The sequence below is a fragment of the Erpetoichthys calabaricus genome, chromosome 7, assembly GCF_900747795.2.
Source record: "Erpetoichthys calabaricus chromosome 7, fErpCal1.3, whole genome shotgun sequence".
In the NCBI taxonomy this organism is placed as follows: Eukaryota; Metazoa; Chordata; class Cladistia; order Polypteriformes; family Polypteridae; genus Erpetoichthys; species Erpetoichthys calabaricus.
Window position 1 is genome coordinate 30057460 of NC_041400.2, and position 20566 is coordinate 30078025.

At 38.3% G+C, this 20566-nt stretch overlaps 1 protein-coding gene across 1 annotated transcript in view; it reads left to right on the forward strand.

The window, feature by feature from the left end:
- The window catches only part of auh (AU RNA binding protein/enoyl-CoA hydratase), a 208128-nt gene that overhangs the window by 60759 nt on the left and 126803 nt on the right, over positions 1–20566 (forward strand). The window contains exon 5 of the mRNA XM_028804872.2: positions 6673–6765. Coding sequence (XP_028660705.1) covers positions 6673–6765 — 93 coding nt within the window. The remainder of the gene's footprint in view (positions 1–6672; positions 6766–20566) is intronic.

The following is a 20566-nucleotide window of genomic DNA, read 5'->3' on the forward strand; positions in this document are numbered from 1 at the left end:
TCCATCAGTCAAGAAACTTGATGTTCAGGAAATCTCTGACTAACCTGGCAAAGTGGGGGGGGGGGGGGGGTGGGGGATCATGGTTAAGGGTATAATACACTTACAAAAACTGCAAAGCCTAAGTTGTCATGCTGATGGCTTCAGTCTCTCCGAATGATTCCTGGAACGAAATAGAATAAAGGAAGTGTATAGTGACTTTTGGGACACCCTGTATATTGTTTTGATCTTTTCATGTCATTCAGTTTGAAATTGGTTGATTTTACTATGTATTTTTAGCCTACCTACATTTTTTATTTAATTAGTAGCTTGTGAAGTTTGTTGCTATATTTTTGTCTGTGAACTTGTTACAGCGTTCTTTTCCTGCACTCAATGTTGAATGTTATGCAAAAAATAAACTGAAGCTGACCAACTCATTTAACGTGAATTTTAACTGTGGAAGGGGCTTCCTGAGCAAAACATTCCTATGACATTTAATAGGTTATGCATATAGATAGATAGCTGGGGATTAATAAAGTATCTATCTAAGGGGAAATTCACATACTCCAGCAGCAGCAGCAGCATACTGATAAAAAGCAATATTAATTAAAGAGTGATTAAAAACACAGTGCAAGTTAAAAAGTGCAAGGTGGAGAGTGCGAGGCAGGTATAACAGACAATAACTTTGTACAATGTTACCGTTTACCACACCTCCCCACCCCGATGAAATTGAAGAGTCGCATAATGTGGGGGAGGTGCTCAGCGTCCGTTGCTCCGCCACAGATGTCAAACTGTCCAACTCCGTGCCTACAATAGAGCCTGCCTTCCTTACCAGTTTGTCCATGCGTGAGGCGTCCCTCTTCTTTATGCTGCCTCCCCAGCACACCACCACGTAGAAGAGGGCGCTCGCCACAACCGTCTGATAGAACATCTGCTGCATTTTATTGCAGATGTTGAAAGACGCCAGCCTTCTAAGGAAGTATAATTGGCTTTGTCCTCTCTTGCACAGAGCATCAGTATTGGCAGTCCGGTCCAGTTTATCATCCAGCTGCACTCCCAGGTATTTATAGGTCTGTACCCTCTGCACATAGTCACCTCTGATAATCACGGGTCCGTGAGGGGCCTGGGCCTCCAAAAAATACACCACCAGCTCTTTGGTTTTGCTGGTGTTCAGTTGTAGGTGGTTTGAGTCGCACCATTTAACAAAGTCCTTGATTAGGTTCCTATACTCCTCCTCCTGCCCACTCCTGATGCAGCCCACGATAGCAGTGTCGTCAGCGAACTTTTGCACGTGGCAGTACTCAGAGTTGTATTGGAAATCCGATGTATATAGGCTGAACAGGACCGGAGAAAGCACAGTCCCCTGCGGCGCTCCTCTGCTGCTGACCACAATGTCAGACCTGCAGTTCCCAAGACGCACATACTGAGGTCTGTCTGTAAGATAGTTCACGATCCATACCACCAGGTATGAATCTACTCACATCTCTGTCCGCTTGTCCCTAAGGAGCAGAGGTTTGATGATGTTGAAGGTGCTGGAGAAGTCCAGAAACATAATTCATAAATCCGCTCCTCTGCCTCTGTCCAAGTGGGAGAGGAATCGGTGTAGCATATAGATGATGGCATCCTCCGCTCCCACCTTCTCCAGGTATGCAAACTGCAGAGGGTTGAGGGCGTGGTGGACCTGTGGCCTCAGGTGGTGAAGCAGCAGCCGCTCCATGGTCTTCATCACATGTGACATCAGGACTACAGGCCTGAAGTCATTCAGCTCACTAGGACGTGATACCTTTTGGGACTGGAGTGATGCAAGATGTTTTTCATAGCCTCGGACTCTCCCCTGTTCTAGGCTCAGGTTGAAGATGCGCTGTAGAGGACTCCCCAGCTCCAGCGCACAGGCCTTCAACAGTCAAGGTGATAATCCATCTGGACCCACTGCTTTGCTGGCACGAAGTCTATTCCGCTCTCTGCTTACCTGGGCTGCTGTAATTGTGGGTGGGGGAAAACTCTCTCCCTCTCCTATGCTGGTATCAGCAGAAGGATGGGTGGATACAAATACAGTACTCTGAGGTGAGAGTGAGAGTGGGTTAGGGTGGTCAAACGTGCTAAAAAAGTTGTTCATCAGGTTTGCTGTCTCCCTGTCTCTCTCGATGGAGGCACCCCGCTTCGAGCTGCAGCCAGTGATGATCTTCATCCCATCCCACACTTCCTTCATGCTGTTATTCTGCAACTTTTGCTCCAGTTTTTTCCTGTACTGCTACTACGCTGCATTGAGCTGGACTCTGAGTTCCTTCTGCACGAGCTTGAGCTTATGGTGATCACCGCCTTTAAAAGCCCCTTTCTTTTGGTTCAAAAGGCCATTGATGTCACTTGTAATCCATGGCTTGTTGTTAGCATAGCAGCGTACTGTTCTTACTGGAACTATATGCATATAGAAGTTGATGTAGTCAGTAGTGCAGTCAACAACCTCCTCAATGTTGTCACTATGTGTCCCCTGCAGGATATCCCAGTCTGTAGTTCCAAAGCAGTCTTTCAGAGCCTGCTCTGCCTCAGGGGACCACTTCCTGAATGAGCGTGTGGTTGTAGGTAGCTCCCTCACTCTTGGTTTGTATTGAGGCTGAAGCAGAACCAGGTTATGATCTGATTTCCCAAGCGCAGGCAGCGGGGTGGCGCTGTATGTGTCCTTAATGTTTGCATACAGTAGGTCAATAATCCTATTTCCCCGGGTGTTACAATCCACATACTCGGAGAAGGCAGCTAATGTTTTGTCTAGCGTTGCATGGCTAAAATCTCCAGAGATTAGCACAAGTGCCTCGGTGTGCTGTGTTTGTAGTTTAGCAACAGCAGAATGGATGATGTCACCTGCTATCTCCACGTCTGCGTGAGGAGGGATGTAAACAATAACAACAATGATGTGTCCAAACTCTCTGGGCAAGTCATAGGGACGCAGACTTATGGCCAACAGTTCGATGTCCCTGCAGCAAGTGGAGATTTTGACATTTACATGTCCAGAGTTGCACCACCTTGTGTTCACATAGAGAGCGAGTCCTCCTCCTTTCTGCTTCCCGCAGGTATTTGCGTCTCTGTGCGCTCTAACTGTGCTAAACCCGGGTAGCTCTACATTAGCATCTGGGATGCTAGTTGTTAGCCACATTCCTCAAAAACACAACAAACTGCATTCTCTGTAGGTCCTGACATTTTTCACCAGTGCAGCCAGTTCATCGATCTTATTTGGTAGTGAGTTCACATTTCCCAGAATGACAGAAGGCACCGAAGGCTTGTATCACCACTTCCTCGCTAGACGCTTAGTGTTTAGCTTAGCACCGGCTCTGCTGCCACGATACGGCCTTCTTACCTCGTCAGGTAAATAGGGAACCACACTGGCACGGGCCTTTGTTCTCAGTGCTAGAAGTTGACTACCTGAATAGATGAGTCTCGGCGTGTAAAAATGCATGTCCAAGTAGTAAAAAAAAGTGTCCAGGAAACGAGTCCACATAAAAGAAAGTGGTAGGAGTGATCAGAGAGATAGAGAAAAAGGTAGAAAGATAAAGAAGATAAAGTCCTACACGGAGCTGCTGGAAAGGCTTCCACTCACGGCGATGCCTAACTAATGTGCCTGACTTCTTAGCACAATAATATTTATATATATAATAATATATCACAAAGGAAAAACTCAAAATGATTTTCAGCAATGGCATTTTTCATGTTTTGAGCTAAACAGAGTTAAAGTTGTTCAAATAGATTTGAATTGTATGCTTCAGAGTTGAATCTTGTAACAGGAACATTCAAAGAAAAAAAACCTATTGGTCCCAGAACCAAAATATAATAAACATGATATCCTAATGCAGACACATACATAGTTAGAGATTTAATAAGTATGATGAAAACTAGCTAACAACAATTTCTGATGGTTCAACCAAATTCTGTCCAAAATTTTTCTGTCCTTGCAGCCATCTGATCTTACTTTAGGCTATACTTAGTAACAATGAATAATGTTATTTTTGTTTCATATACTGTAAACTTTTCTTCCTTCATCTTGTAAAGCATTTTGAGCTACACCATTTATATGAAAATGTGCTATATAAATAAATGTTTTTGTTAATTAGAGATTCATCATGTTCTTATAAGTAAATAAATACATTCTGAATGCCAATTCCAAATTGACCTCCGTGGGTATGTGTGGATTTGTACATGATAGAGCCCTATACAGAGCAATTTCCTGCTTGGGACCTGATGCTGCAAATGAAGCCTTTGGACCGCCACATTCCGAAATTTGATGAAATGGGTTAGAGGATGAGAGGATACCTTTAAAGCAATTAAAATATTTCAACCATGATCCAACCCACTTAATCTAGCTCAGAGTCATGAGGGCCATCATATAGAACTCAGAATTTTGTTCATTGTGATGTTTATCATATATATTGTTTAAATATTGAAAGTTGAGAATGGAAAAGTATATCACTGTTGAAGAAAGAGGATATTTGGAGCCAGTTTGCAGTTGATGAGATCATCTTCAGGGATAGGTTTGATAAGTTTGATAGAAGGTGGCAGAAGTAGTGATCAGAGCCACCCTCCAGTCTATACATGGTCTGTACTTGTCATGCTGCCTTATGAGATCTACTAAGATAGAAGATAGATCAGAGACCCCACCCACCCAGCCCATGGATGGACTGTTCAAATTTTTTGCCCTATGTCAAACGCTACCGCATTTTGCAGTGCAAGACTGCTAGACTCGGTAGGATTTTCTTCCAACAGGCTATAGGACTTCTGAACTCCCACTAACGACAATCAACATCCTGACCTGCTGGGACTGTTAAATTCCTGAACACAGGCTGTTTGAACCTATATATTCAGAATCGCACATCTCCTAAAATGCTGTTATTTCTGTGCATTATTGTAATGTTTTTTGTCACTTGAACACTTTACAGCTATTCACTAATTTGTCTGTTGGATTATACATATATTTTCTTTCTTTGAGGTCTGTTAAGTCTGTCTGTCTGATGTACTGTATAACGTGCTCTTGTCTATATTTGCTTTTGTACATTGAGCCTACAGAAACACAATTTCATTCAGCTATGTACTCCATCTTGTATGGTTGGAATGATAATAAAGTAAATCCAATCCACTAGATAATGACCCTCTCCATTTAAAAAAAAAATATATATATATAGCGTTGTGCTCAAGAAAGGTGATAAAGAGCTCAGGTTGATAGCTAATGATGTGCAGGCAACTCTTGCAATTGGTAACCTCCATACCTACATAAATGCAGTGTGAAATGATCTGAATGTGCATGGTGTCAATAGGAGGCTGGCTGCCTTGTAGAAAATAACTTTAGAAACTTGTTGCCCATGTCATGTTTTCTAAAGACTATATTTTTCTATCACAATACTAATAATGAAATGTTATGTGGACAGGTGAGAGAGATTTTTGATAAAGTACACAGTATTTGGGGAGAAAAACAAAATCTGTATACCAACACCAAACCTCATCCCTTGTCTGTGAAATACTTTGGAGCAAGCACTGTGGTAGGTGACTGGTTTTGGTGCATCCAGTCCCTGAGGGAACAATGAAGTCAAGTAATATGAGGAAACTTTGTGATCTGCAGTTAAAAAAAAAAAAAAAAAAATGAACCATGCAGCATTACAATGACCTCACACAACAGTAAATCAAGGTTAAACAAATGAAAATGTGTTTCGGAATATTCAAGTCAGAGTCCTAAGTACAGTCCTATAGAAATTTTGTGGAAGGATCTAAAGCATGCCATCTTCTCAAGACATTGCAGAAACCGAATTGAACTGGAGTAGTCCTCTAAACAGAAATGGAATAGAATACCTTTGTAAATGTTGCACTGTTGCTACAAAAATTGTTTGGTTTCAGTTTTTGCTGCTAAAAGGAAGTTTGTATTGTTTAGAATTTTTGACATTGAATATTTAAGGAATATTATTAAGATTAAATGATTACTTTTGAATCCCATATACCCTGTACACACAGTTTCAATTTGGATTTTTTCCACCTCTGTTTTTTTTTTTCACAAAAGATCTGATTGAGTGGATTGTGTAATACCCCAAGTCCATAGTTGGTTATGCTTGCACTCACTGTTTCTGGGATATCCTTCAGCCCCTGTAATTGTTGCAGTTAATATTGACATGACAGAATTATATTTTTGTGTGCTGTTTGTTTCATTGGACTGTTTTTATCTATTATGTCAAAGATGAAGATCAAATCACATTTTAGGAGCCACACATTCAGAAATTAAAAAAATACAAACGGTTCATAAACATTCCTATCACTGCATTTAAAGTTTATTATATAGAATGTATACATTGTAGGTGAGTCAAAAGAATAACACTATTTTATCATTTAGTCAATAATAGATGTTTTGACTGGTCTTCTCTGTATGATATTGCTTGACTGAATGACCTACTATAACAGTTTAGAACTGGCATGTAAATCTCTCCTTCACATTTGTTTTGTTGAATGTTACCAGTGACGCAGATGATGATAATTAGAATTAAACTGTGACTTATGCTGTGAGATGCATGAAACCATTACCTTAGTAAGCCTTGTTATTCTTTCTTCAACTTGGGGGGATGACTATTGTTTGTTAATACCTTTTTTTGTTACGTATATTTTACTGTGTAAATGTTTATTGTTTACAGTTCCTTTAATGATTTTAATTCCCTTTTATTATACTTTTTACAGGTACTCTTCCTGTGCCAACAATTGCTGCTGTAGATGGTGTTGCCTTAGGAGGAGGCCTAGAAATGGCATTGGCTTGTGATATAAGAATAGCTGGTAAGGTTGGAAGACTTTTTTCTTTTTTGTGCAATTAGACTTAAACAACTGTTGTAAATACCAACAGTCAGCTCCGACCTCACAGTTGTACATACTCAAAGATAAAACTGCTGAATACAGTATTTTGCTACAGCTAACTTGTATAGTAAGCTTGTGGTGCATTGTTGTAAATGAGTTCTTTTCCTAGAAACTATGAAAGTAACCTATTACATATTTAATCGTTTCAATAAGAAAACCTACACAAGAATGGCCAGAATGGTACCAAGGTCTGAGTCATAAAGTAAATGTCCAATAGATATCTTATTATATCACTCTCATTCGCCTGAAATAAAACGTATAATAAATCATCATTATACAGTGCAGTATATACACAAATCAATAAAATCTGCCAGACACATTAATTAAAAGGGGAAAGCCAGATCTTTATCCTTATATACCTATTCCATGCGAAATATAGTTATTATAATAAATATTATTTGCTAAAATCAAAAATGGTTAGTGTAGACTTAGAAGCAACAAGGCACACAAGGAGGTCGGAAAAGCTTAAAATGTAAAGAATAGCAATTGATCAAGATCTAAGATTAAATGTCTTCTGTAACTAAGCTTAGAGAAAAGCCAAGCAAAATGACACCTTTTATTGGCTAACTAAAAAAGATTACAATATGCAAGCTTTCGAGGCAACTCAGGCCCCTTCTTCAGGCAAGATGTAATCTTGTAAATCTTGTAATCTTGTAAACTAAGTTTAGGAAACCATCTCAGAGAATGTTTAATCCCAGAAAAAAACATACTACTTGACTTAGAGAAAATAGCAAGCTAATAAAGAATTAGTACAAGAGGAAAAAAAACTTTGTGCATTTTTGAATAAAAGCATGTCAATTACATTTTTTAATAGATATTTTACAATCCTAATGCCACACAGTCCTCGGCACGTCACAAAAACCTTGACTTGGGGGGGAAGGTGATTAGACAGAAATGCCATTAGCGACAGGCTGGAATCAAATCATTTCTCCAATTATAACCATTATCCTACATATTTTAATCAAGTTTTATATGATGTCATTTTCTTTCCATATTTAAGCTGGTTAGAAATTTCATTTTACCGAATCTATGCATTTTAATTGAATTAAATTAATTTCTTTGTGGGTGCCACATAATTTTATTTTTGGTCGCATATGACCAACAAAATCTTAGTACAAGAAAAACATTTACTTTTTACTTTAAAGTGAATTTTTTAATAAAATCGTGTCACTTAAAATTTTTTTTACATGTTACAGAAATTTTGGCTTAGGTGGGAAAGTGATTTGACAGAAATGACAGTAGCGAGAGAGTAAAAATGAACTTACAATCTTAAAGTGACACGTAACATTCATTCTTGTTCATTTCTTATTTCAGAAAATCCTAACCACATTTGAAACCTTACACATGTGAAGTACTGGAAATGTGCATTTGTCTGTTGGTGAATTGAACCTTTCTTAGAAAATCCCAACACTTTATTCCCAGAGCCCATATTGCCAAATCATTGAAAAGAGTATTTCACTAAATTTGCATATAAGTGATGAAAAATTGTTAAATTAAAAAAAAAAAAATTAGCTTGTGTACATTGATTGTAAACATTCAACCATTTGATTGAATGTTCAACATGCTAACCACTTGACCAATGCTGCTTAACTGTCATATCGAAGTAATTTAACAAAAGTTCAATATCAATTAATCAATGATTTTTTTTTTTTATCATTAATTTGCCTACATTGATCTTGAATGTTCGACTGTTTGATCGAAGGAGAGGTTCATGCTTTTAAAGCCAGATGGGCAATAAGAAAATATAAAATATGGTCCAAATTTTACTTGTTACATATATTCTTTTTTTGCAATGCAATTACTTGAAGAGCCAGTTTGTAATTTTCCAGAAGATGTGTCCAGAGCCAAAACGTTTGCATTGATATGTCTTTACTCCCAACGATTTACTAATGAGAATTCAACAACATACCTTTTATTTTTAGACAAGGTTGTAATTGTTAACTGAACATTGTTTCTCCCCCTTGTTCCCATAGTTTCACAAGAGATAAAATCTGACTTCCCCAAGAGGAGATTATGAACTTATTTAAAATTTGTTGTATTTAAAATCGCTTATGACAAATTGCAATTTCTTGGTGTACAATTTCCTGACAGACCAATTCAGTAATTTTCCATGTAGAGGACTGGTGACTGCAGTGATAAAAATTGTAGAAAATTGTATAGACATATATGAGGAACAGAATTTTACCATTACGAATTTTAACCTGTATGAACAGCATCTTGTTATAACCACTGTATTTTTGTGTTGTATGCTGTTTCTGCTTTTATTATCTGCAACAGTACTGTCCAAGAAAAAAGCATAGTCATCCGGTTGTATAAGAGTATTCAGTATTCACTGGTGGATTCGAGTTTCCAATAACATAAAAGTACAGAAGACTTATTTTTTGATGGTTTAATGAATGATGATCGTAAACTAGATTCATACTGTAAATTTTTTTTTTGATAGTTAACAGTCTCTATTCTTGTGTCTGCTAGGTTTCAAACCGACTGAAATGCTTAAGAACAAAACTGCTATCTCTGTACATTTCTTTTTATTGCATCATCTTATTTTTGGAAGAAAGCAAAAAAGGCACATACTGGATTCATTTTGTATTTGGGTCTTTTCAATAACAGAAAATAAAGGAAAATTAAGTTTAGTTTAAATTTATTTAGTAAGTTTAGTACATCTCACTTAAGGTCCCAACTAGCCTTTTTGTCAGATGTTTCTATGGTATACTGAAGTATAATTACAAGCATTTCATAAGTTTGAAAGGCTTTTATTGACAATTATAATAATAATTTTTAATAATTTTTTGCATTTATATAGCGCTTTTCTCACTACTCAAAGCGCTCAGCAATTGCAGGTTAAGGGCCTTGCTTAAGGGCCCAACAGAGCAGAGTCCCTATTGGCATTGACGGGCATATGGTGGTCCAGATCTAACTTTGCAATCATTGCATTGCATTAAAAGTTGCATTGTTAGATCTGTACCACCCTGTACATTAAGTTTATGCAAAGAGTCAATATTTGCAGTGTTGGTCCTTCTTTTTCAAGACCTCTGCAATTATGGTATGCTGTCAATCAGCTTCTGAGCCAAATCCTGTCTGATGGCAGCCCATTCTTGCATAATAAATACTTGGAGTTTGTCAGAATTTGTGGAGTTTTGTTTGTCAACCCACCTCTTGAGGATTAACCATAAGTTCTCAATGGGATTAAGTACTGGGGAGTTTCTTGGCCATGGACCCAGAATTTCAATGTTTTTTTTCCCCAAGCCACTTAGTTATCATTTGTGCCTTATGGCATGGTGCTCCATCATGCTGGAAAAGGCATTGTTCGTCACCTTACTGTTCTTGGATGGTTGGGAGTAGTTGCTAGAATCGATTGCCTAATATGATTTGAAATTCTTCCTTATGAATGGGGTCTAGTAAGCACTTCCAATCAAGGTGAAGGCGGGTTGAGTTTTCCGATTGGCGTGATGCAGGCGAAGTTGGATCTTGGAGTGGACAAAATAATGGTCTGACCCACAGAAATCGCTAAATCCAATGTGTGGCCTCCCTTATGCGTGGGCTGGCTGACATGCTGAATCAGATCAAAAGACTGCAGTAAATTCAGGAATTTTCTTGCTTTCAGGTCACAATGGGTATCCACATGAAAATTAAAATCGCCTACAATTCGATACCTGTCATAGTTTGTTGTTATTATGGACTAGCCAACCCGTGGCATAATTATTTATTGATGGGTGAACACTTCCTGAAAGAGACAGTTGTTCAAATGGGGTGGGTTTGAGGATACAACTGTGAGTGAATGAAAAGATGGAACTCTGGAGAGAGCAACATACAATTGTCCGTGACAGAAAACTGGTTTTGGCAGATACAGGCGTATCTTTTTGAAAGTTTGGCCCTGTGCCTTATTAACTGTCATTGCAAAGGCGAATCTAACAGGAAATTGTCTGCGTGTAAAAGTAAAAGGCAAATTTGAATCTGATGGGGTCAGGGAAATCCGGGGAATATGGACAGTTTGTGAGGTAGCAGCTGCGATTGTTTTACACTATAGTACATTGCAGTGAATGCTGGTAACAGTCAGTCTAGTGCCATTACAGAGACTTCTTGCATGGCATGAGGTTTCTGAGAATCAAGACGACTGGACCAATTTTAAGTTTGAGTTTATGCGGAGGCATGCGAGTGTGAGTAAGACTGCTAAGAAATTCTTCGGGGAATGAAAGTTGATGTGCAGGATCGTCTGTGACGATGGAGTCCATGCTGGTGAAAGTTACTTCGTCGGTAGGGATAAGTTTCAGTACCTGCTCATTAAGGTGTAGCGAGTCTTCGTTGGTGACACTTAATATAGCTTGCGTACTGAGTTGTTCCGGAGTCACAGTTGAGAAGTCGATGTCGCCACATAGTTGTTGAACGGGATCAGAAATAAAAGGAAAACAATGTGAAGGTAATGTTGCAGGTGTTCCGTTTTTCCCGTCTTGCGAAATCTTGTTCGTGAGGAAGAGCTGTCATATTTGTCGTCAGTGTAAGTACATGCATGTGACGCCACAAAGGTTGCTTGTTAATGCAACCGGTGACAGTAAGTGCTAGAGTTGGCAGGTGGGGCTCTGTCGTGCGTACCCCATGATGCGGGAGGAGGGTTAGAGTTGGCGAGCGGGGCTCTGTCTTGCATGCGTGCGTATCCCGTGGTCGGGCGACTTGGTGGATTATATATAGAAAAGCAGCTGGAACCGAAAAGAACAATGAAAAGTCAACGTGGCTCAGAGATGCATGTGGACTGTAGCAGAGACGAAAGTGACTGAGGCGGTGTTTAGTGAGGTGCTGCATGCCTTGAGAGCGAGGGTGGACTTGGGAGGAAGGTTAGAGTTGGCGGGCGGGGATCTATCGTGCGTATCCCATGGTCTTAGAGTTGGTGGGCGGGACTCTGTCTTGCAGGCGTCTTGCTTGTCATGGTCTGGTCTCTGTCTTGCGTGCCATGGTCGGCTGCTTAGTGAATTGTTGGTGGTCGTGGCCCATGTCTTGCTTGCCATGTCTTGCGTGCGTCTTGCTTGCCATGGACTTAGTGAATTATATATAGATACTAAGCCTGAGAATTCCTTGATTAACTTGTACAAGTAGTCATCTTAGCAAGTAGCCATTAATGAAGTACAGTAAGTAGCTAATACAATGAAATTTCATCTACATGGTGGCCAGTTCACTGCCCCACCTGTAACTTTTTTTTGACCCTGACCAAGTTACTGAGATATTCTTGCTTTCATTAAAGTTTGCATTAATTGTTATACATACGCACAGTGTGGTGATATTTTAACTAACATGTTTCCCAAAAGGTGGTGGCAGTACAAGTAAGAGTGTAGAATTTGCATGTTCTCTTGTGTGTTGTTTTTTTCCTCCTACATCCTAGAGATTTGTGGGTTAGTTTATATGGTGGCTTTAAATTGGCCCTTGTTAGTGCAATTGTGTTTGTGTGAACAAGCCCAGAAATAGACTGGTACCCTGTCCACAGCTAATTCCTTCTTTTAACCCAGTCTTTTTAGGATAAGCTCTTGGCTCCCACTGACCTTTTTTTTAATTTTATTTACTTTATTTGCCTTACACAATACCTACCTCTTAGCACTGCCAAAATGAACCATATCTTACTTCCCTATTGTCACTTCAACAATTTTTGGCTACTGTACCTCCCACCCAGAGACATTTTTACCACAGTACACCTCCTCGGTCCATACTTGCTATGCCATTTGGACCAGAAATTAGGTACTTTTTGGGGTCCATGATAAACATAACATCTAGTTCTCCAGCTTACAGCTTGCTATGTCTGTTGTAAGCATTTATGAGAATAACTGGATAGGGCTGTATTACTCTCTTAAATTAACTAAACTAATTCTATACTACCAACAAATACCAGGGTCTTGGTAGTCCCCTATCCAGTTACTCTTACACTTTCATTTGCATCTATAGAAACCCCAGTGCTCTTCCCTATTGATTAGGCCACTTAAATTCTCATGTTTGGGGCATTGGCTAAATATGAAATGATTCCTTTCTCATGGCTTTTCAGGTTAATTTCTGTAAAACATCCTTTTGTGGAATGGGTTACAGCAACACAGAATGTGCATCATGGCTTTTCAGGTTAATTTCTGTAAAACATCCTTTTGTGGAATGGGTTACAGCAACACAGAATGTGCAGACTTACAGCACTCTGTCATTCAAGTCATTTACCAGGGTTATCACATCCCTAGCTTGATTCATGTCTCTCTTCCTCTGTCTGGTTCTGCAGGTGCATTAATTAGTTTTTGAAAATATACAAACAGAATGGACTGAAAAAAGTATTGAAACAATAATTAACAAAAATGGCATCCTGAAATCATTGGTGATTATGATGAGCTATGGTTTGTCCCTGGAAATGAGAAAACTGTAGGCTTTTATTCTAATGCTTAAGTTTTAAAACAAATATTAAATATTTGCAGATGAGTTCAGGTAGTGAGAACATATCCCAGCAGCAAAAACCAATTCCTGGACATAGCTTCAGTCTATTGCAGGACACACTCACTCAATTTAGCATCATCGATTAATGTAACTTGCTTGTGTGTATAGAAAAAAAACATGCAAACTCCTCGCAGTTAGTGTCTGGGCTGAAATTTGAATCTAGGAATTTAGATTTGTTTGTTTATTTAATGCTCTTAGCTACTATTTTCCTTTGTGTGTTTAAAAAACTAAACAAGTAGATGCAGTTCATTGTATTTTAATAGTTAATGGGTTTTGTTGGAGATCATCACTGTATGTAACAATTAAGCATGATTCACACTTATACTCCAAGGGCATATGCACTATTAATACTTTACGGTGCTTCCACATGACGTTTTGGCCACCCGTCTTCTATCCAACAGGAGCAACACTACTACTGCATAGTGGCACTTATAGAATCGGGATGCTGAGTGGAGAGACCAGAACATTTAAATTCAATTTTATGTATTCAAACTGTAAAAACCTGATATAAGAACAAAGAGCAGTATTAGTGCATCCCTAATTATTAACAGAAATGTAAAAATAAAATTTAATATCAGACAGGAAACCAATGCAAACTTGCTAATTGAGGATAAAGCAATCAGTGGTTCTGGTTTGAGCCAACTCTTTTGCAGCATCATGTTTAAACTGTCATAACATGTTGTTAAAATATGTGGAAAACTGGAAAATGATAAAACCATGGCAAAAGTAAATCGGAGCCATAACAACTTAAGCAGAACTAGATATTTTTTTTCCATTATAAAATGATTTTCAGATTGCAGCAGTACCTTGGGATTCAAATTGATGTTGCTGTCATGGGTTGTGGCAAAACTTGTAACAGAAGATGATTTTTCAACATATATGGTTGCATATGAGGGAATCAGAAATTTTGAATTGGCCATGCAAACCTAAGAGAAATAACTTGTTTTTTTAAACATGATTTTTCTTTGCATGACCTGTTAAAACAGGATATTTGGTGTGCCAGTGTTTAAGGAAGTTAATAAGGCTGGTTATCCAGGAATTCTAGTAAGTCAACACTCTGGATCTGAGGGTGTATTATGTGACTTTATATTACAGGGTCTGACGTTATATTTCCAGGTAGATACAAGCAGGAAAAATAAAACTGAGAGGATAGTTTTTCAGTCCTTCTTTTTTGTTCATGATCTTATAGAAACTGTTGAAAAATTCTTTCTGCTTTTGTCAGTAAAGATGTGGAATTCTGAGTGCAACAAAGTGGCATTTAATGAACTTCTTGGATTTTAAGTATTCACTTTATAAATGATTTTTTTTAATCATTTTCATTAATTATTTTTTCTATTGTAAAACTTTCAAAATATATTTAAATGTAAATGACTTTTAATCTTAACATTTTATCATTTTAAATCTGGTCATAACATTAATCTTGTCAGTTATGTTGATTATGTAACCTAACTACATCTATAATTAAAAGATAATTATAGTCTTGATATAATAACATACTTTAAATACATCTTTCTCTTTCTCCTATAATTATATAGTGGTTTGAAGGCTTTGAAGTAAGTAAACAATTATAGATAAAAATCACTGCCATAAATGAATGATTATTGGTGTGCAAAGAATTGGAATTTTAAAGTATAGCATTAAAAGTAAAGCCACCTTCTGTTTTGCACTGTATTCTTTGTGTGGTTTGCATTGATTTAGACATTAGAAGTGAAGGCTGTCATAACATTCTTTTGTCACACCCAGTTATTTATGCAATGTTTGAATGAATGTTCTTGTTCTACTTTCTCAAACACTAATTATTTTAGAAACATTCTTACAAAATAATTTGACATTTGATTTTTGAGTCACTGAAACCTGTGGTAGGAATCTATCTTGGGCATAAATTAATACCCAAACCTTGGTCTTTATTTTAATATCAAGCGGAGTGATTTCATGTTTGTTCTACAAATGACATTGTGTTTTTTCTGAGTTGTATTTGTTTGGTTAAAAACAATTAGAACGTGGGACTTCATATAGTTCAATATAGCAGAATGAGCCTTAAACTATGTGTAAATTGTTGAAATTGTAGCATATAATAAATACCGGTAGTTGACTTATGATCTGATTTTTGAACTGTATATAGATGTACTATAATGTGGCTGACTATATGTAGTTGGACTTGCCCTTTTGGTAATGGTATGGCTCCTGTACCAGCAATCTTGAACTGGACCAGGTGGATGTGATACTGGGTAGGTTGGATAATAAATGGGATTTGCATACTGTTATTACTGAAAGAGGTTAAACTTTACTGTATTTTTCCCTGTAGTTTTTGAGCATAATCCTTTTCAAGACCCTTTATGCCATGACCTTGAAACAATCCAATTAATAGCTTATTCTTCTCAGATTCAGACTTAGAGTTAAGCAATGGGCTAAGAACTTAACGTGTTCCTCAGCCATGTAGGCAAAGTGTTGTCTGCACGTTACAGTTTTTGTAGGTTTTATGTAGGATTTTAACTTTATTAACAACGCTGCTACTAAGATATCTCATCAGGCAATGGGGTCACAAATTGTATTTGCTTTAGGAATGTGGAAAGATGCAGAGGGAATCAACAAAGTTCAACTGCAGTGCGTAAAACAAGATGGGAATAGATAAACAAAAAAAAATCTGTGTTTTACAAAATATATGGAAACAATTGGAAAACTAAAAAAGGTTAAAAGCCATTTAATTCTTCCTTCATAATAGTGAAATACTGTACGTGTATATGCATATTAATTAGACAGACTGAAACAGTCCCTGCTCTCCACATTTGAGTAAAGCCAAAATTGAGCCAGAAGCTTAAAGTGCAAAAAGAACATCTGTTCACAGTTTAGCTTAGTCTTGCATTTCCTGTTTAAGCAAAGATAAAGATGTTATAGCCATCACATTGTATATTTAGCAATATGTGTCATTGTTTATAAGGGAAAGAAAGTGTTAGTCTTATAATCACCAATCTACAGATCTATCCCCACTCCAAAGTTTTTAGTGCTGGTCCGTACCATGAAGATTCCGCTTAATATTATATTAAATAAACAAGTATGCACTACATTTTTTTAACATACCACCTTACCTGTTTTTTTGTTTTTTTAACACTTGTCTACAAAATGAATTTACTCATGAATATTCTGATAAAACAAATCGCCAGTGTTTTGGAAGATATGCTTAGAATGCATCCTTTCCTTTTTAACATCAGTGCAACAGTTCCCACAGCCTTAAACACAGAAATTGCAGACAGGGGGTTTTACATTGCAGAGGAGGTATTATATTTGTTACACCACAGACACAAAGGCAAATGTGTGCACAGGACTACATCAGTACTCTTTTCCATCACTATACTCCACCCACTAAGGTCTACTGATTCTTGTAATCTCATTGTACCTCTAACTAATCTGTGCTCTGTGTGTTGCAGAGCCTTCAGCTCTGTAGTGACCAGGCATTGGAACAGCCTCCCAAAATTACAGAGATGAGCCAACTCAATTTGTTCTTTCATAATCAACTTAAAACTCATTGTTCAGGAGGCATTAAACTTACTCTGGCATTCTGATCCTCCTTTCTGTTTACCCCCTTTGTCCAGTTGCCCAGGAAGTAAAGATGCTCCAAGTTTGTTTTTAAGGCCAACACCGATTACTGGTTTTCATGTTACTTGATTGGTGAATTCCGATACAGATATATATACATATATACATTTTTTTTTCCTTTAACATTAGAATCCCTGAAGCCTATGAAAAAAGTCGTAATGCCGGACCACCTTAAATTTCCTCGCACCTCTTCATCAGCGTCTTTGTTTTGCAGTTGTGTCGATCACCACAAGTACCAAACAGCCTGCTATGCCATTCCCCACCAACGCACCTGAAGTCAGCAGCAAAGTTCTCCCAGCTCAAGTCTGTTTATCTGGATGTGAGATGCCTTGAATTGTATAGGGTAAATAATAGACCATTATTTGGAATACATATATTTCATGCGTGTTCCATGTCTACAACGATCTTGGTAAATGAAGGATGACTGGAAATGCGAGGCAAGAAATGTTGAACACATAACTAAAACAAACTTTTTTTTCATGTACTACTAATAATTGTCAAAATGCTGACGGGAAGTATATAATGTATAAAGACTGAAGTCTAAATATCAAATAAATACTTTCAAAAAAAGTATAACAAAACAAGTGCACTTTTATTCAAAAATATAAGCAAAGAAAAATAAATTATTCAATTAAATTGTTGCTGTCAATGTGAAAAAGCTGACACTCAAATATCAATTGACATAAAGTCGACTGTCCGCTTGGCTAGTGTAGAGGTAAAAGCTGTTGCCATATAAGCAAAAGGTTGCGGGTTCCAGCTTGGGCTGTCCCCATTTTGAGTAGTGGTATCACATCCTAGTGAGCTGAATGACTTCCAGCCTGTCGCTCTGATGTCACATGTGATGAAAACCTTGGAGCGGCTGCTGCTTCACCACCTGAGGCCACAGGTCCGTCATGCCCTCGACCCTCTGCAGTTTGCATACCAGGAGAAGGTGGGAGCGGAGGATGCCATTATCTACATGCTACACCAGTCTCTCTTCCACTTGGACAGAGGCAGTGGTGCTGTAAGAATTATGTTTCTGGACTTCTCTAGCACCTTCAACACCATCCAACCTCTGCTCCTTAGGGACAAGCTGACAGAGATGGGAGTAGATTCATACCTGGTGGCATGGATCGTGGACTATCTTAAAGACAGACCTCAGTATGTGCGTCTCGGGAACTGCAGGTCTGACATTGTGGTCAGCAACACAGGAGCGCCGCAGGGGACTGTGCTTTCTCCGGTCCTGTTCAGCTTATATACATCGGACTTCCAATACAACTCGGAGTTCTGCCACGTGCAAAAGTTCACTGACAACACTGCTATCGTGGGCTGCATCAGGAGTGGGCAGGAGGAGGAGTATAGGGACCTAATCAAGGACTTCGTTAAATGGTGCGACTCAAACCATCAACACCTGAACACCAACAAAACCAAAGAGCTGGTGGTGGATTTTAGGAGGCCCAGGCCCCTCATGGATCCCGTGATCATCGGAGGTGACTGTGTGAAGAGGGTGCAGACCTATAAATACCTGGGAGTGCAGCTGGATGATAAATTGGACTGGACTGCCAATACTGATGCTTTGTGTAAGAAAGGACAGAGCCGACTATACTTCCTTAGAAGGCTGGCATCCTTCAACATCTGCAATAAGATGCTGCAGATGTTCTATCAGACGGTTGTGGCGAGTGCCCTCTTCTAACGCGGTGGTGTGCTGGGAAGGCAGCATAAAGAAGTGGGATGCCTCACGCCTGGACAAACTGGTGAGGAAGGCAGGCTCTATTGTAGGCATGGAGCTGGACAGTTTGACATCTGTGGCAGAACGACGGGCACTGAGCAGGCTCCTGTCAATCATGGAGAATCCACTGCATCCACTGAACAGTATCATCTCCAGACAGAGGAGCAGCTTCAGAGACAGACTGCTGTCACTTTCCTGCTCCACTGACAGACTGAGGAGATCGTTCCTCCCCCACACTGTACGACTGTTCAATTCCACCCGGGGGGGTAAACGTTAACATTATTCAAAGTTATTATATGTCTGTATACCTGCATTGTTATCACTCTTTAATTTAATACTATTTCTTTATCAGTATGCTGCTGCTGGAGTATGTAAATTTCCCCTTGGGATTAATAAAGTAGCTCTATCTATCGATCGATCGATCGAGCTGCTGTTATTATTATTACTATAATATAATAAAACATACATTTGATTTGAGTCTGTAACACTCAGTGTAAGTTTTTGCTACTTGTAATTCAGTTTTATTCTCTCAGTCACGTTCACATGTTACATCAAACTTACCTCTCCCTCTCTGAGTTGATGCCATTTATCTCCACTCTTTTCATAAGAACAGCGATGACCACAGTTGGTGCTGTGGTTGATGCCTGCTCAGAACTATTTGTTGTAACGGCAATCATAGCTATGATGGCCCGTGACTGCTATCAGATTATCATTTGGCATTTGAGATTGGGCAAGGTTGGGAAAAAAAAAACATGTTCAAATGACATGACGTTTTCAAATAGTGATGTTTTCATGTATGAATGTGTGTGTGCATGTGCAAGAGAGGCAGAGACAGATTTGAGGTCATTCAAGTGGTTATTAGAATGTAAAATTAACACCTTTGCAAAGGTATAATGAAACAAATGTGCTTTTATTCAAGAATAAAACCGAATAACAAAAAATTCAAGTGACAACAAGTAAACAAACTTGAGCTGGGAGAACTTTGCGACTGACTTATATATCGGTGCATGCTGCTTGACACATTTGCATAACAAAGACACTGATGAAGAGGTGTGAGGAAATTTAAGGTGGCCCAGCATTACGACTTAACCGTTCATTTTATATTAACAAAATGAAATTCTGTAGGCCTATTGTTCAGTGACCATAAAATACTAAAATAAATAAAATTTCCTTAAAATGCATACTTTATATTATGAAGGAATTTGAGAAGGCAGACATGCAATATGCTGTAGTCGTTGTGGTGTGTCGGTTAGAACACAGGAACTAATCCAACCATTTCAGAAACATTGCTTTAATGTTGAATTGCCAGAAACTCACATGAAGTAGAACAGCTGTACAGGTAGGTGAGCAGGTGTTTGTGCGGTCATTTGGTCAGCAACGCACAAACTTAAACTTTCTCTAACGGCTCCAGTAGTTCCGGCTTTCACGAGGTACATCTCACAAACTCACATGCTCACTGCACACTCCACGGTTTTCACGTGACCATGCTTCAGCACCTTAAAGGCATATAAGCCTTTTTTTACTCTTTAATTAATATATGTACAAAAATATTTATCCATAATACATCTAGTATAAAAGAAAATGAAATGCTACTCATTTTTACAAGCTGTCATATTGTTTCATTTTTTTACTGAAATATACCAATATGAAACAATTAATTAAAAAGAGTACTTTTCAGCATTTCTCTAATAACAAAAATATATATATGTACACATATTCTCACACATTTAATTGATATTGGCAGTTAAACACTGCTTAAATGTAAATATACTTGCACTTAACAGGTTTTAATCATTTTAAATCATTAATTGAACTACAGCTTTTTGCTGCTAAATTATACATTTACTATATTTATATATGTTTTGTATTTTCTTTCAGTATATCAGCTAGGCATTCGTAATTTTTGATGTGCAATTATAAAATTTGAATTACCACTTTAATTATGTAGTACTTATTTCTTACCAAACCTTA